We start from the raw sequence: 18,457 nt of genomic DNA, 5'->3' as shown, positions 1-18,457 counted from the left end.
ATATCTTAAACGTGCATTTCAATCTCTAAACCATTTACCTGCTATATTATCATTCCCTGGCAGACAGGAATCCGTCCCCACCAGGGGGCTCAAAAGTGAATTAAACTCCCAGCCTATAGCTTTTTGCAACCCATCCCATATTCTCAACACCTCCCTTGTCAAGACACTAGTATTTTCGGACACGTGTCAACAGGATAACAAAACACTGGCTTTGTGGAAGGCAGGATCAGACGGCTGAGGGAGGAGCCTGGTCATGGCAGCTGTGGGGAGTGAACGGCACTAGCCTTCGGCTAGGTACCGCTCCCTGACCTCCCTGGTGACCCTTAGGAGCCGACTCACCGGAGTCTGGAGGGCCGTGGAGTGGAGTCCGGAGAGCCGGAGTTGGGAGCCAGACGGGGGTCGCAGTGATGGGCCGGCCTCTCCGGTCCTTGGTGAGAGTGTGACCGGCCGCGGAGGCTCTCTGGGAGAGGAGAAAGCCGGCCGGCCGCCTGATTTGACGGAGAGACGCCGGCTTACAGTTATCGGCTCTCTGCTGCCCTCAACCCCCGGCTAACTACTGCCCATAATCCCCGGCTGGCTACTGTCTGTAGCCCCCGGTCTATTGCTGCCTGGGGCCCCCGGCCAGCTGACTCTTCGATTCTGGGTCAGGGAGCCCGGGAGCGCCAGGAGACCCACCCTGCATCCCTGGGACGAAGCCCAGAGGCAAAAAAAAAAAAAACCGAGGTACAGAGTTGGAAGCCCAGAGGAATCCCCCCCAGGACAGAGCTGCTGTGAAGACCCTCCACCCAAGCTTGGAGCCACCATCCGGGGAAGAGAAGGGTGAGTGAGACCTGCTGGGGGCCTATTGTATTGTATAGTGGACTCCTGAGTGACAGTGGGGAACAAGGGGTTAAGGAGGAGAGGGGAGGATTCCCTGGGTTCAGAAGAGAAGAGACCCACGTTCCCCTAGGAGAGCACAAGTAAACTCAGTAAACCTGTCTGGATTACAAACCATAGAGGAGAGGTATAACCCCATCTAGAGAATATAGAAGACAAAAGACTTATAGAGGATATGAAGAATAAAGGTCCTAAGGGAGCAGGGCTCAAAGGGTCTCAATCAGGCACGATAAAGAAATTTACATCACATGGAAACATTACGCCAGAAAGGGCCCAAGGCGCAAGCGCCAAAGGGGAAATGGACACTAGCTCAGGAAACAGCCCGAGACTATCACTGGGTATGAACAGCAGTTGTAGCCAACAAATAGCGGATGGCTTGGGACAAAAAGAACTTGATGGTGAACTACAAACACCGAATAAGAAGGAGATGATAGAAATGTTCCAAAGTTTGGAGAAAACGATAAAACATGAAATGACAGTAATTCGGAACGATTTAGGGCATCTGCTAACGAGAATGGAAGAAACAGAGGAGAAAGTTAAAACCCAGGCCCAAACCATAGATAAGCTAAGGAAAAAAATAACCCATTTGGAGAAAACCCAGAAAAAACTGTTCTACAGGATGGAAATTCGAGAAAATAAAGAAAGAAGGTCTAACCTTAGGGTGAGAGGAATTCCAGAGGCAGCAAAAGGGGAAACATTACATGAACTAGTTAAAAAAATCTTAAACTCCATAAGAGACAGACCTGAAACAGAAGTGATTGAACTGGATGGAGTTTTCAGAATAGGAAAGTTCAAACAAGATACTGAGAGGGAAAGACCGAGAGATATAGTTGTACAGTTCCAGGAATTTGGGGTCAAAAATGAGATTTGGAAGAAGATCAAGGGAAGACCGTTAATTAAATATGGAGATTTGACTGTTCAAATTTTTGCGGATTTAACACCAGAGACTCTATGGAGAAGGAGATCCCTGAGACCCCTGTTAGAGCAAATGAGAAAACAGAACGTGCAATATAGATGGGGTATTGGGTACCCTGATGAAGTCACGACGCACGTGACGCAACGCGTCGGAACGTTTTTCCCAGCCCAGAGACACATCACTTCCGGTCACGTGGGGACGGATGTTCGAGCACAGCGGCCATATTGGTTTCCCTATTTACATGTGAATGCACCCAGGGAATGAGGAGGACTGCATTTTTCATTAAGAAAACGCATGTGAGTGGAAACAGTACGTTATATGGAGTGTCTTAAATAAACGGTATTACACTATGGGAAGCTCTGTTTGTGTCCTATATGACTTTTGAGAGGAGGTGGAGTGGAGGTCCTGTGATTCCTTACTGAGCTGCTTGGAAGCAAAGGATTACCTGGAGGAGAGTTATAGCCTTGTGGCCCTTTGCGGGTCGAGTTGGGGAGGTGAGCAGGCATTGCTGCCATTGGAGGATTTCTTCTTTTTTTGAGCACTAGAAGTGAAGAACACTGAGTGTCGTTTTCACCTTATTGCATGGACTGTTTTTGTTCATTTGTGGACACATTTTCATATTTAAACATCACAAGATTTAGTGGATCATTTATTTAATAGTTTAATGTTTGGTTTTTTCACAATTAATATTAATCACGTATATTCGATTGAGAATCACAATTTATGAAGTTCTATTTATATTCTGTTAGGTTGTCACATATATTATTGGAATTATCACTTATATATATATATTCTTTTTTGAATATTAATTAACACAGATTTTATTTTAGTATCACTGTTTTATTCGCATTATTATGGATTTTCTATTTTTTATCACTGATTGATTTGAAGAAACAATTAAGGGCAAGGAAAGATATTTTTTTTCTCTATATATTTTTTCTATATTTTTTATTGATTTTTTTATTGATTTATTTATTATTTTATATCATGGATTTATTTTATTTATGAGGTATGGTTTTCGTCTAATATTATATGCACTGTGTGTGTATATAGGGATTCACTTTAGCGCTTCACTAATTTTGTGTTTGAATATAGATGGGGTACTTCAGCATCTCTAATTGGCTGGAAAAATGGGGTAACAGCATACCTGAGATTCCCGGAGGAACTGAGAGATTTTTGTGATAGACTGGATCTGGAAAGAATGGAGATAACTGGGTGGGAAGAAGAAGAAGAAAAAGGAGATTCGGATGATAGGGGAGGGGAGGATTGGCAGCGGGTCGGGGGGAGGGGGAGAGAGGCTCTGGGGTTGGGGAGAGGGGGGAGGGAGAAATGAGCAAAAAAATACGCTTTTCTTTTTCTCTCTCTTGTTCCCTTGCCCCCCTAGTAGCCCCCTTTTTTGAGGTGGAAGTCCCTCTGGAGGCTCCGGTTGAGGTGGGGAAGTAAAGGTTATTGCAGAGCCTTGTAGATAGAGAAAGGGGTGCTAGGGAGGTCGGAGGAAAGGTGAGCCGTCCATGGGCGGAGTCTACGCCCAATATTTTAAATCAACTGTGGAAACAGTTCCACAAATGATTTGTAGGCAGTTTATAAGCCTAAAAATGGGTAGGGGAAAAGTAAGAGAGGGGGGGAGGGGGTGGGGGGGGGGAGATGGGGGGGAGGGGGAGTGGGGCTAATATTCTGCAAGTCATTCGGTCCTAATAGGAGGAGACGAATTAGAAGAGAGATAAATAAAATCAAGAAGGATGGAAGAAATACAGTTTATAACATATAATGTGAATGGGTTGAATTGCCCTGGGAAAAGATTTAAGTTGTTTAAAGAGTTACATCATAGGGCAACGTCAGTGGTATTTTTGCAGGAGACACATTTTGAGATAGAATCTAATGTGAAACTAAAATCCAAATATTATCCTACATGGTATTACGCTGACTCTCCAATTAAAAGAGCAAAGGGGGTGGCAATAGGATTGGCAAAAAATATGAGATTTGAGTTGGAAGATAGGACTGACCCGGAAGGGAGATTCCTGTTTTTGAAAGGTAAACTACAGGGAATTGAATGCACACTAGCCAATATATATTGCCCCAACAAGAAACCTGAGATCTTTCTGAAGGGTTTGCTAAAAAAATTGATAGATTTTAAAAAAGGGCGTTTGATAATAGCAGGAGATTTGAATCTCTGTATGGACCCACAAATGGATGCAACCTCCCTTGTGCAGAGAGAAGGGGGTAGGTCCCTGAGAGCTTTGAGGAAGGTGATCCACGAGTACCAGCTGGTGGACACCTGGAGAATAATGCATATGAAGGACAGAGACTATACCTTCTTCTCTAATGCACATGAGATATACTCGAGACTGGATTACATTCTAATAGATCATCAACTCATTGAAATGCTGGTTAAAATAGAAATAGAGACAAGAACTTTTTCGGACCATGCCCCAGTCGTAATGACAATAGGATGGGGAAAAAGGTGGACGGGAGGTTTAGGATGGAGGTTAAATGAGGCTCTTCTCTTGGATGAGGATATTGTGCAGAAGATCAGGGAAGAGATTAAGGTATATTTCCAGGAGAATGAAACAGAGGAAGTATCGACAGCTACAGTATGGGAAAGTCATAAGGTATATATAAGAGGAATCCTGATTGTGATGGGAGCAAGGAAGAAAAAAGAAAGAACAGAGAGGGTTAGTGGACTCTTAAAGGAAATCCTGGAATTGGAGCAGATACAGAAGAAAAAAATAACAATAGAAATAAGACAGAAGTTAAGGGATAAAAAAGACGAATTAGAGAGATTGATGGAAGAGGAGAGGAGAAGAGTATATAATAAAGTATTAAGTGAAAGATATAGATGGGGTGATAGACCAGGAAAATACTTAATGAGAGCCCTGAATAAGAAGAAGAACAGGAATTATATAGAAAAGATAAAAAGCCCTAAGGGGGAGATGGTCCACTCAACTAAAGAAATTATTAAAGTATTCACGGAGTATTATAGAAAGTTGTATAACATCAGCCACCAAGGATCACCAAAAGAAATTAGGGAAGGTATTAATGAAAAAAGGAGGACATATTTAAAAAATGCGGGATTGCCAAAGCTTAGTGAAACACAACTGAACTCCTTGGATGCAGAAATTTCTCAGGAAGAAATAGAAGCAGCATTAAGAAGTACAGGGGGAGGGAAAAGCCCAGGCCCGGATGGTTATACAGTTAAGTACTATAAAAAATTTAGTGAAGTACTGTTACCAAAGTTAAAGAAATATATGAATGACCTGGGAGGTGGGATGGAGGGGAGGAGGGAATCCCTTCAGGCCCATGTAGTTCTCATCCATAAGGAGGGAAAAGATCCCTCTCAGTGCTCTAGCTACAGACCAATTTCATTATTAAACACTGATACTAAGTTGTATGCAAAGGTCCTAGCAAACAGGCTGAAAGATCTAATGCCTGAATGGATCCATGGAGATCAGGTGGACTTTGTCCCAGGGAGAGAGGGTAGAGATAATGGCTTGAGAACTCTGATGCTTATCCAGAAAAGTAGAAAAGGGAAAGCCCCGGTAGTGCTCTTGTCAATTGATGCCGAAAAAAGGCGTTTGATAGAGTGGACTGGGGCTTTATGATGGACAACTTGGAAGTGTTGGGGTTTGGAGAGAGAATGCGTGAATGGATAGGTAAACTATATAAGGAGCCCACCGCAATCATCACGGTAAATGGGGAAAAGTCGGAATCCATTGGGATGTCCAATGGAACAAGGCAAGGATGCCCATTGTCCCCATTGCTGTATGTATTGACATTGGAACCCCTGCTATCAATAATAAGGAATAGTGGAGCGGTAAGGGGAATCCAGATAGAAAATATAGAACATAAAGTAGCGGCCTTTGCGGACGACCTACTGTTTTATGTAGGCAACCCCCGAATAACACTACCAAATATAATGAAGATCCTGAAGGAATATGGTGAACTATCTAATCTAAAAATTAACCCAACAAAAACTGAGATTTTGAACATTAATATACCAAAGAGCGAAAAAGAAAAGCTACAAAAAGAATTCCCCTTTATTTGGAGAGAAAAAGATATAAAATACCTAGGAATAAAACTTGCTACCTCATATAAACAACTGTATAGATTAAATTATATTTCTCTGATAAATGAGATTAAGGACGAACTAAAAAGATTAGAAGGAGGAAATCCATCATGGTTAGGACGTATGAACCTAATTAAAATGGTAATTATACCTAAAATACTCTATAGATTTCAAATGATCCCGATCAAACTCCCAGAGGCGTTTTTTAAGATAATGAGAAAAATGTTAACAAGATATATATGGAGGAATAAAAAACCAAGAGTATCATATGAAACACTAAGTAGGACTAAAGAGAAAGGGTGGATGGGACTACCCGATGTCAAGAGATATTACAAAGCAGTAATGTTAGCAAGAATTTATGACTGGACTTTTAATCACAAGGGGAAAAGTTGGGTAAAAATGGAAAATGATCTGAGTGGAATTAATTTGAGTAGGATGATATGGGTTCCAGCACATTATAGAAGAATTAAAGAGGGCACAAGCACTTACACCTTAATTGTCTTAAGGATATGGGATAATTTACATAAACACATGAAATGGGAATTCAACTCTATATTAATGCCTCTTGCAAACACTGAGTTTTTCCCCCCAGGAAAAGATGAGATATCAGGGAGATGGTTTAAAAAGGAAGATATCCAATTGAGAGACATATTGGTAGAGGGGGAATTGAGAACATTTAAAGAATTAAAAGAGATGGGAGGAGATATGTTTACTAAAATAGATGAGTGGAAATATCAATTAAAATGTTTTATAGGAACTCTCCCAAAACCCTTGAGATTAAAAAAGGAGTGGAATATGTTTGAAAGGCTATTAGAAACACGTAGAGATGGGAAACACGGTGTTACAAAAATGTATAGAATACTTACAGAACTAGACACAGACACAAAGTTAATTTTCATAACAAATTGGGAAAGAGATATGGGGGTGGGGATAGATGAAGATCAACAGAATAAGATATTTAGATTAGTTCACGAGAGTGTTATTATGAGAGACGTTGAGATTAACTATAAATGTTTGACACGATGGCATATTACACCGAGCACTGAGCACAGGATGAGGGGGGAGAATTCAAAAATGTGTTGGAGAGGATGTGGGGAAGAGGGCACGGTGTTTCACATATGGTGGCAATGTCCAAAAATTCAGGTTTTCTGGAAGACAATAGTCAAATTAATAGAAATAATAACTGGAAATGACATAGGATTAGACCCAACCATGTGTCTCCTACATAGTGTTGAGACAACAGTAAATAAATATAAAGAATCAGGTGTATGGTACTACTTAAGTGCAGCAAAAGGGTTGATCCCCAAGTTTTGGCGGAAGACAGAGGTACCAACGGAGGAGGATTGGATCAATAGGGTAAACCAGATTAGCAGAATGGAAAAATCTTATCATATGCAGGAAGACAGGATGAAAATACACTATTCACGATGGGAAAAATCGGGATTGAAAGAGAAATATAGAAAACTCTAAACTAGGAAGCTATTCGAAGTTGCTGGGCCTAGAGAGACTGGAGATCTTGCAGAGGGGAGGGAGGGGGGGAAGGGGGGAAATAATGGGTTGGGAGGGAAGGGAAATAAAAGAGGTAAATAGAAGGGACAGAGTAGAAATGTATTGATATTTATATGTATTGTGTCTCTTCTTATGGAAATTTTGTAATAATGTGAAAAATTAATAAATATTTAAATAAAAAAAAAAAAAGACACTACTATTTTCCCCTAATATTCAAAATTTATGTGGAATCCAAATAATCCTCCCTAACTGTGCCATACTTAATGTTTCTTCCATCTTAACCCAACTTTTTTCCTCTGTACTATATGCCGAGTCCACCACCCTTGACAGAAGCACTGACATATAATACTTCCTCATAGCTGGCAGGTTCATTCCTCCATAAATACTGTCTTTTTAGACAGTTTTTTTTATCCAATTACAAATGGAGTTTTCTATGCTTATGTTTAACTTACACATTAGCCATGTGTGGGGAACTGTGTCAAACATTTTTGCAATATCAACGTATACTATATTCACAGGCACTCCTTTGTCTAAATGTTTGCTGTCCTCATAAAAAGAAATCAGATTTGTTTGACAACTTCAGTCAGACTTTCCTATACCCATGCTGTCTATTCATTAAAACATTTTCTAGCACAATCTATTTGGTCTTTTATTAAACACTCAAGTATCTTCCTGACTATTGAAGGTAAGCTAACTGTGGTAGTTGCTTGGTAAAGACTTTGATCCTTTTTTAAATATGGGCACCACATTGGCCTTGGGGGAGGAAATATTATGAGCTCAGTTTTGGATAGATTGAGTTCTAGGAGTGGTGTGACATCCAATCTGATATGTCTGTTAGTTAATCGGTGATACGTGTGGAAACTGATGGGGTGAGCTGAGGAGTAGAGATAGATTTGTGTGTCATCAGCATAGAAATGGTATTGGAAACCATGGGAAACTATCATGTAACGTGTTACGTTCAGACCGGCCCCCGCACCCCTCCAATCTCCATTGTGACAGCTAGCAGGGGATCTTCTCCTCCCTGCTAGCTGTCACAATTTAAAAAAGACATGGCTGTGCAGGGCCTCGCCCACCCAACTGCATCACTCAGTCACAGAATTATCTGAATGGGATACCCAACTAGAAATAAATGATGCTGTGCTGGATCTTCTAAACTCTAACCATGCAGAGCTTATTACTAAAGTTCATATAAAGCAGTAGCAGTAAAGGGTAGCAGTGACCATAACATGATTTCATTTAATGTAGGCTGTAAACAACAAGTATATACTGGAAAGATAAAAACACTTCATTTTAAGAGCGCACATTTCTCAAGGCTGAAGGCTGCTTTCCAGGATGCAGACTGGGAGGTAATATTGTCATTGAAGAACACAAAACAAAAATAGGAATTTTTCAAATAAACTGTATGCAAACATGATACAAAATATATTTTCATGGGAAAGAAGTTTAAAAGGCTAAAAATAAAGCCTACTGTATGTGGCTCACAGCCAAAGATAAAAAAAACCTATTCGGAATAAGTAAAAGGCATTTAAAATATAAAAATGAGAGACCACTATCATTGATTGAAAGTTTCATAGAATATAAGGTAATGTGTAAAATGGAAATCAAGGCCGCAAACATTAAAAACAAATGTCAGGGTGCAAAATAGAGTAGAACAAACCCTCAAAAATGTTTCTAACATTATTTATCAGATCTGAACATGTAGGCCATGTACAAGATCATTTTGAGTTGTTGTCTGGGGACTAAGTGAAGGCAAATTTATTAATCTCTGTGTATACAAATGAAAATGGGGGAGTGCAAGTATTGACTCAAAAAGACCTCCAATGGTTCAACAGTTCTATTCTCCAGAAACATTTAGACAAAATAAAGATGAATAAAGCACCTGGACCAGATGGTGTGCATCCACATGTCCTTAAAGAGTTGAGCTCTCTTGTTTGAAAGCCATTGTTTCTAATTTTAAGAGACTCTTTAATGATTGGCATAGTATCACTAGGTTGGTGCAAGGCCAACATTCTGCATGTTATATATACTATGGACAACAAATGGTTAGTTAAATTTTGTGATTGGTATTTGTAAATTCTGTACCTAGTATAATTAGCAACTAGAAAACCTCTTAATGCAATCATCTATGTACAATTATTTTTGTTTAGTTAAAATATATATATACTGTTTTATGTTATGGAGCAAGTGGAAAATTCCTTTTAGTGATAGGTTAAAAACCTATATCTGGCTATTGTCTAGAGTCAGTTTATATTTCAGCATATGCAGAGCTGCAACATTTTCCAATTTGCCCCTTTAGATTTATATGTGTAACCTTAGTAACAATGACTATTTTCAATTAAATGTTTGAAAAATAGGTAATATGTGAATCTATATGATGGTTTGATTTTGTGTTTTTCAGTAATTACTATGCAGATCTTAAGATGAATATACCGTTACCTCCATATCAACCTACCCTGCAGGAGTAAACAGATGAAGTCAAGGTCATCAGAGTTGTGATCAGTCTTCAGTGTCCTGGACCGTATTATCCATCTGAACTGTACTAAATTGGCAGGGCCGTGCTGCCAGTGAAGCCAATTTAAGCAGCCGCCTCAGGCAGCACTCATGGAGGCACAGGAGGGGGGAGGGAACTAAGGCCAGGGTGTTCATTTCTTGGCATTCTGTCCTCACAAGCTCAGAGTTATCAAGCTCCCTGCCCCAGCTGATGCTGAGATTGCATTTTTAACAGTCTCCTTGTCACTGATCTAGCTGCGTGTGTCTGTGTATGTGTGCGTGCATGTATATGCATGTGCGTGCCTGCTCATCACTGCTGCCCGTGGCGGCATTTTTGCCAGAATGGGGGGAGGCAAAAATGATCACCCTGGGCATCATCCACTCTTGGCATGGCCCTGTAAACTGGTCAAATGCTTATGTGTTTGGATTAAAATCTCCTTCTTCCAAAAAGGCGAACAATCGATCCACAAGTACACTGTAGATGGAAGGTTTACCATTTGTTTTTTGTTTTTAGGAAAACGGATTCTGCTGCTACTACTGCTTGAGAACTGATGGTTGGCACTCAACAATTACCTAGTTGACAGAGAGCCATTGCAATGGTTGTTTTATTGTGTTACAGCTCTGGTTGCATACAGTATTATAAATGCATTATTTAAGTTGCATGTATGTTTTTGTGTATAATATTTATTTTCTTTCCTTTAGACAATGGTATTGTTTTATTTATATAAACATTGTTGTGTAAATTACTGTTTAAGGTTGGCAGTTCTGGTTTAAATACAGTCAGCTTTAGTTATCAAAGTGTCTATAATAATTTAGCTGTCCATATACCTGCCGTTTAAAATTTAATTATATTGGCTTTCTTATATGTTCAAATACAAACTGGAAAAGAGACATGACTTCTGTGTGTCAACACAGACATTTCTTTTGCATTAAAGCGGTAGTAAACTTTCAAAAAAAAACCTCTCTCTACAAGGTAAACCTATAATGTGCTAGTAAGCATTGCATGCTATCACATTATGAGAGACTTACCTTAAAATGAAGCCCTGTCACCGCTGACAGGGTTTTCACCCTCACCCAGCCCTCATTAATTGTTCGCAAGCTGGGGCCACTTGAATTACTGTGCTGCGATGATGTCACTCATGCACACAGAGTCCCGGCCGCGAAACACAGCTCTGAAGAAACGGCACGGGTATACTGTTCCTTTAGAACACGGGTGTCAAGCTGGTGGCCCTCCAGCTGTTGCCAAACTACAAGTCCCATGAGTCATTGCAAGATTGACAGTTACCAGCATGACTCCCAAAGGCAGGGGCATGATGGGACTTGTAGTTTTGCAACAGCTGGAGGGCCACTAGTTTGACACCCCTGCTTTAGAGTATATGCACCAGTGATATCACCAGCTGCTGCTCATTGGAATCTCTCCTAAACAGTGCACATTTAGGATACGCATATTCATTTCGCCTACAGGTAAGCTTCATTATAAGCTTACCTGCTATAAATCACATTCAGGAGTTTACTACCACTTTAAGAGTATACATATTCAAAAGATGTCTAAAGCTTTAGCGTATTATAATTGTTATGAGTATTTGTCCAGGAACTACAAAGTTTAGGGAGAAATGTGTTGCACCTTGGTAGCAGTCTGTGGTAGCTGACAGGTTATACAAATTGTGGTATATATGACAAGAAAAAGTATTGTATGTTTAGTATGGTTTGGTTTATTTAATAAATTGTATGCAGGTCCTAGCACTGATTTGGCTGACAGCTACAGTGACCTCCATTGCCCAGTGTTTGAACAGAACAAAGATAATCCAACCCTGGCTTGCCCCTGCAGCAGTAGATCAATGTTGTAGTGATTTATTGCTTGAGAGTGGGTAAGATTACAGTGATCTCATGCTACATAAGTATCTGGGGGAGGGTTAATGTAGGTAAGACCCCCCCCCCCCCAACCTTTTTAAACAAAGCAATAAAATAAATCTGCCCAATAATTCACAGATCCCCTGAAAAGCTTTGGATGCACTGGCTAGCATTTGTGCTTAAAGCATACCTCCCAACTGTCCCTGATTTGGAGGGACCTTTTTTGGGACATAGTTCTTCTGTCCCTCTTTCTTCCTCATTTTGATCTGATGTTTATACCTTTTATAAAAAGGCATTATTTATCTATCAAAAAGTATTACACCTTTCTTCCAGTTTCAAATTCCAGTAGAAAGAGACTAGTAGTGGTAAAAAAACACTTGTGCGTTTAACCAGCCATTTTTGTGTATTAATTCTCCATGTAATGGGAGTGTGGCAAGGGGTGTGTACTTTGCCTACATACATTTTGCTAAGACAGTGGTTGTCCCTCTTTCCCATCTCAGAAAGTTGAGAGGTATGCTTAAAGTGACACTAAACTCTTCATGTTATAATACCCTCCTAATACAGCGTATAGTACTACTCCACTGCCTTTTATTTAAATGCTAAAATTACTTTCATATTCTGCTTTTTTGTCTCCTAACCGTTCTGTCTGGGTGTGCCTGACAAAGCACTTTCCCCCTTCCCTTCCACTTTGTGGTTGTGATCAGTGCACGTCCGTTGTGGTCATGTGCACTGCTCTCCTGAAACTACATTTCCCAGTCATCAGTGCTGTACCTCACCTATCTTGGCTGTAGTGTCCCATAGCGTCAGGCTCTCCTCATCACATACTGCTTCAAAAAATGGTAAGAGGGAAGAGATGGAGTCTACTGTAGAGAGAACTAGCCCCAGGCACGCTTGCATACTCAGTCCAGTGTCTGTCTGCATGCATACAAAAATGGTTAAAAGCATTTCAGAGTGACAGCTGACATGGTTCCAGCTGCACACATTCTGGGCTTCTCCTCCTCACAGTCAGCTTTGCTATGTATAGGTTGGCGACATTAACATTCAGGGAGGCATGGAGGTGTGTTGGAGCGACTCCCTGCCAGACTCAAAGATGGGGGCTCTCTTTTCTTTTCTCCCTTCTGCTCAAGCTGCCAGCACTGCAGCTGTAGCAGTGCGTTGAAGCAATCCATCTCAAATTTAGCTGACAAATCTGAGTTAGCTAGCCATGGAAGCAGTGTTGGTGTCTCTTCCTCACCATTAGTCTTTCTGCCAGCTTTCACTGTAGATGGTGATTTACTGTGCTTTTCCTGTAGTCCATGTCTGGAGCATGCCCACAGTGGGGCCATGTAGAGTGAAAGATAGCCACCCTGCAAGAGGAAGTTGGCATCAGGGGGGACTTCAAAAGTATTTTTCTGGATGTGGTGACAGATGCTAACGTTAAAAGGGGGACACATAAATCCAGACAGAGGCATTTTTTGTCTGAGCAGTATTTTTTATATATTTATTGAATAGTATATTTTTTATATATACAGTATATCTTGGGTTTAGTGTCATTTTAACGCTTGAACGTTAAACATGCAGCAATCAAAAGCAATGTCATTCCAAATTCTTGCAATTTTAAGACTGTGATAATGATGCTGTCATGCTAGTTCCTGTCCATTCCAAGCTGACTTGATCTTAATGTTCAACTAAAGAGCTACTTTATCAGACTGCAATGTAAGTTGGACAGTGAAAAGCAGCTCTTTAAAAAAAAAAAAAAAAAAAAAAAAAACCCTTACAATTTACCTTTCTACTACTTAGCATAAATTATATGCTGTCCCTTTTAATCAGAAGACTTTGGTGTTGATGTACTAAAACTGTACAGTGCAAAATCTGGTGCAGTTCTTCATAGAATCCAATCAGCTTCCTTTTTTTTTCTGTCTTCAGGAGAAGGAGCTTTGACTACCTCTAGACACTGCTGGTCCTAAACTCTTTTAAAGGCCTATGTGTACATAGGGGTTGATTTACTAAAACTGGAGAGTGCAACATCTGGTGCAGCTCTGCATAGGAACCAATCAGCTTCCAGGTTTTATTGTCATAGCTTAATTGAACAAGCTGAAGTTAGAAGCTGATTGTCTACCATGCACAGCTGCACCAGATTTCGCACGCTACAGTTTTAGTAAATCAACCTCTTTGTCAGTTGTATTTTTGTGCGCAAATATCTTGGGCTGTACAAGTTATGTAAACACTGATTTGGAAAAATTACCGTAAAATAAATTATTTAATATATTTCTCAGTATTTTCCAAATTTAACCATGGGAAATGTATGTATAAAGCTGTACCTGTTCTGAAAAAAAAAAAAACAAGAAATATGTTAGGACACATTACAAAAGCTAAAAGTCAAATGGTGCTGCACAGGTCCATAGATCCATAAGATAAAACACACATGCTCAGGGATTTAGCATATATCCGCTTTTGCAAAGTTGGGAAACCAGCTCTGTTTGTGTTCCCATTCACATAGCATACCTAAAAATCATTGCAATTTTTGTTTTTCATACCTTTATAGATGTTTCTTTGGAGCAGGTTTATATATAAGATTCTATAGGCAGCTTGCAATCTATCAGATAGAGAACCAAAAATCAATTTGCGCAGTCAACAAACCAACAAGCCCTGGTTTGCATACTAATACTAAAAGAGTGATTTCACAACACCTCCCCAGTAATATATAACTAATACCTACTGAAGAAGATCTTATTGGCGAATGTAACGTATATAGGGGAGGAGCTGTGCACCAATGACGTCATCACACTTGCTGTGCTGGAGCTTATCCACATTTTGGTGATAGATCTGTCTATGGAAGCGGACCTGTATCAGTGGAGTATGATAAGCAGTGTTCTTTGCTTTCTTTGTGAGTGTTTTTATACATTTATTTGCTGTCAATAAAATCCATCAGTGATCACTATTAGTTCCCTTTTATTTTTGTGTTCTTAACTTGGTGACATGAGTTGGTGATCATCTATGGCGGAGTGAGACTGAAGATTTGGCCATTATTTATACTCCTGTTGGGGAATGCACTGTTTAGACCTCTTATAATTACTGAGGCCATAACCTGGAGATGAGCAGATTTATATGTCATTGGATGGAGTGCTTTGATCATCACACAGTGGGAATTATGGAGAGAAGATCACAGAATATTACACTTGTTTCAGGTTTGATCACTTTGGATTTGCACTTTGGACTTGTTTTATTTGTTTATGGCACTCATTTGTTATTTGAGGAGTACTGCACCATTTGGCTACTGTAGATGCATTGTGGGTTGCACATTTTTATTTTTAGCAACATGAGCATGATGTATTCTTATGTTACTATACAGTATATGTATGTAAGATTTATTTAAATGTATTTGTGATTTTGAAGCACAATTTTATGGGTAGCGCTACTCTGTTTTGTATTATTTATATTACCTTGCAAGCTATTCTGAACAATTTCAAAGTTTTGAACTGATGACAAATTCATGGACTTTTTTTTTTCACAGTAATAATGTACCACCCAAGCCATAAGACCTGTAACCCTTTGTAGGGCAGTGTGCAAATCTAGTTTACAACTGATAATTAGATGTCAGCAGAAAACAGATGGGGCTAATTATGATAAACATATAAATCCACAGCTCCTTAGGGAAATCTAGAGAAATTTTTAAGCAAGTAAAACTGCAAGCAGTCATTTTTAAATATTGTTTAGGCTAGGTGAATGGGAACATGTAAAAACTATAAACTAATTTAGCTGCAAAAGTGGAAATATAGTTTAAATAACATACTAAGTCAAAACATTTTTCTTTTTTTTTTCTTCAATGGATTAGAGAATGGTTAAAAGTCAAGTTTTTTTACCTTTTTATGTCCTCTCTCAGCTCTCCCCTTCCTCACAGGAGGAGGGGCCAAGCCTCGTTGTGTGTGTTTTATGGACACACTGAGCAGGAACCAGGAGCAAGCATGCACAAGCAAATGGCTTGAGGGCACACAGCAGGGGGAAGGAGCCAGTAGTATCTGCAGGGTACCCAAGAAAAGGATGGTTTGGGGCTGCTTTGTGCAAAGTCATTGCACAAAGCAGGTAAGTATTACATGATTGTTATTTTAATGTAAAAAAAAAAGCTTTACAACCACTTTCAGGAGTTCTAACCCCTCACAACTATCCAAAAAAAGTTTTGTTTTTAGATTCCCATCAAAGTAATTTTGACCTGGTCTATGATGGGCTTAAATTCAAGTTAAGCAGAGAATTCAAGGCCTTGGTACAGACCTGACATAGGATCCAAAGGGCTCCATAGGGACACAAACACTTTTATGAAAACTAACACAGGAACCTTCATAGGGTGCTTTCATATCATTACTATTATCTTAGACCAGGTAGGGCTCATACTAATAGATGTTGGGGAAAGCTCTGGAATGTAATTTTGAATACCATAATATACCTTAAATTGTATTTCCGCTTTTGCAGCTAAATTACAATAACACTACTTTATTGTTACATTCCCCATAAAAAAATAAAAAAAATAAAAAGTGCAGCTTACTTTTTTAGGATTTTCTCTATTGTGGACCCTCCAGCAAGAGAAAATCCTGGGTAGTTCCCTTTGTTTATGAGGAGGCTGGACAGCTGTGTTTGCCATAATTAACCATGTCTGTACTGTGTAGGTAAATCTTCATTATCAATTGTAACTAGATTTGAACACTCACTGTCCTGACTTGGTTTAAAGGTGTAGAGGCTAGGCTTCTTGCACTATATGTTAATGAGGATAGACTCGGGAAAGGCTCACTCTAATATCTAGTACACACGATCAAAAAATCAGACAAACATATGCTTTTGAAGCAATTGTACGATAATCTGATCATTAGTACACAGCTTTCGAGAGCTGATTGCTACAGTTCATGTGAAATTATCCAAAGGGACAAACACACAAATTTTTCTTGTATGATACCAGAACATATGATTTTCATTTAACCAGTACAGTATTCATCCCAAAAAAAAATCAGAAGACCAAGACCACACGTGCTCAGAAAAGAAAAAATACATTACAGTACAGTACAATACACTACATTACATCGCTTCGGAAGTTGTATTCTGTCGTACGAGAATTTTTGTAACTTTAGTAACCTCTTAATTTTTGATACGAGACTAACGTGCAAAAAAAAAAAACCAGACAGACATTCATTTGTCTGATATTCTCATCGTGTGTACAAGGTTTTACATTGTTCAAAAAACCTGGCAGTTTGCCATGATACCTCCTCCTGAGAACAATCTACAAGGTAAGAAATTGTAAAAAAAAAAAAAAAATAGCCATGTTGTGTGACTGAGAACACATAACAAACATTTAGTAAGATTTTCTCAAATTTGACTGCAAAAGTGGAAATGTGCTTTAAGTAGCTTTTCTCTGAAGAACAATAATACCACTTTTCATTATAAAACAATTATAAAAATGTGACAAATGCAATTTTAATTGCATACATGGGTTAGAAAGATAACAAACCCCACAAAAGAAGTAACTAAACCAGAATTAAAAACTTGGATGCAAAGTCATATTAGGTTGTTTCCCATTTGCAGCATGCATGAGATACACAAATGAGGTTTGTCAGCACCTGCAATATGTACAATTTTAAAACGACATGTGGCAACTTTAATCAAAGATGTCAAAATTGTTGTGTTAAGGAGAAAGGTCTATAAAATAATTATAGTATTGGCAAATACGGATAAACAGAATATCAAGTTCATGGACAGGAAGTGATGGATAGGTTATTTGTTAAAGAGACCCTGTCACCAATCTAAAGAATTAGGGATCTATATAAGGGGTTTATTAAAAAAATTTGCAGTGCAAATGTTTTAACATTCTTGTAAAAGTCATCTTGTTTGAAGTGATTGCAGCCGTATTAGTTCACTTGCAACAGAAACAGAGTACTGTGCATGATCCTTTTTTATTTGCATTATAACATTTTTCAGGACAAGCTTTCAGGGTATGTCCCCTTCATCAATGTCCAAGTAGTGTACTGCATTCAAATGCTTGTCCTGAAAAATTGTATGTTAGTGCAGATAAAAAAATTTCAGACAGTACTCAATTGTTTCTGTTGTAAAGTTCACAAATGATCCCCGTAGTCTTTGTAATATGTGTGATGCTGTTCCATCCAACTGTGCCCCTTCTGATGTCTATGGTGTTCCCGAGCCTGTCTGCATGCTGATCTTCCTGTACCCCAGATGTACTGTAAGTGTGCTTGTTTTGAGTAAATTATGTTCTATTCAGTTTGACTAATTTCAGCTCCCTTTTTTTGCTTTTTTCTGAAATAAGAGAAAATAGCCTAATGCAGGTCATAGACGGGCCATTTATCGGCCAAATTGTCAGCCGATAAACGAAAAATCGGTCGGCCACCAATGTCCACGAAAAACAGCCATTTTTCGTGGATTTTCCAGCATGACCGATAAAAATAAACGAGAAGATCCGCAACGGCGTGAATATCGGCCGATTTTTCATGCGGACAAAAATTCAGCCAATAAACAACCCGTCTATGGCCTGCATAACAGTATAGGCTAAGAACATTCGACCATGAGAGGAAATAATATGAGGGAGATTTCTGCACTGGAAAGTAAGGAGGGGGGAGGTTGGATGTATTCAAAATTGTTAGGCAATTTTCTCTGCTTCAAATGTTTTTTCATTTCTAGAATTAGAGTAAACCAGGAAAATACTGTATTATGATGCAGCTGCTGATCATAGTAGACAAGTGTTTAAGTGTAATCAGTCAGCTACTGAGAGTGAACTT

At 39.3% G+C, this 18,457-nt stretch overlaps 1 protein-coding gene across 3 annotated transcripts in view; it reads left to right on the top strand.

The window, feature by feature from the left end:
* Positions 1-14,622, top strand: part of PIP5K1C (phosphatidylinositol-4-phosphate 5-kinase type 1 gamma) — a 326,185-nt gene extending 311,563 nt beyond the window's left edge. For all 3 annotated transcript variants that reach the window (XM_089687401.1, XM_089687403.1, XM_089687402.1), the window contains one exon: positions 9,763-14,622. In XM_089687401.1, the coding sequence (XP_089543527.1) occupies positions 9,763-9,765 (3 nt within the window). In that variant the 3' untranslated portion in view covers positions 9,766-14,622. The remainder of the gene's footprint in view (positions 1-9,762) is intronic.
* The last annotated feature ends 3,835 nt before the right edge of the window (positions 14,623-18,457 follow it).

Source organism: Staurois parvus, unplaced genomic scaffold, assembly GCF_062004578.1.
Source record: "Staurois parvus isolate SC_StPar_1 unplaced genomic scaffold, SC_StPar_1.0 ptg000425l, whole genome shotgun sequence".
NCBI classification, from domain to species: Eukaryota; Metazoa; Chordata; class Amphibia; order Anura; family Ranidae; genus Staurois; species Staurois parvus.
Note: the sequence above shows the minus strand (reverse complement) of the source record. Positions and strands in the feature narration are given on the sequence as shown.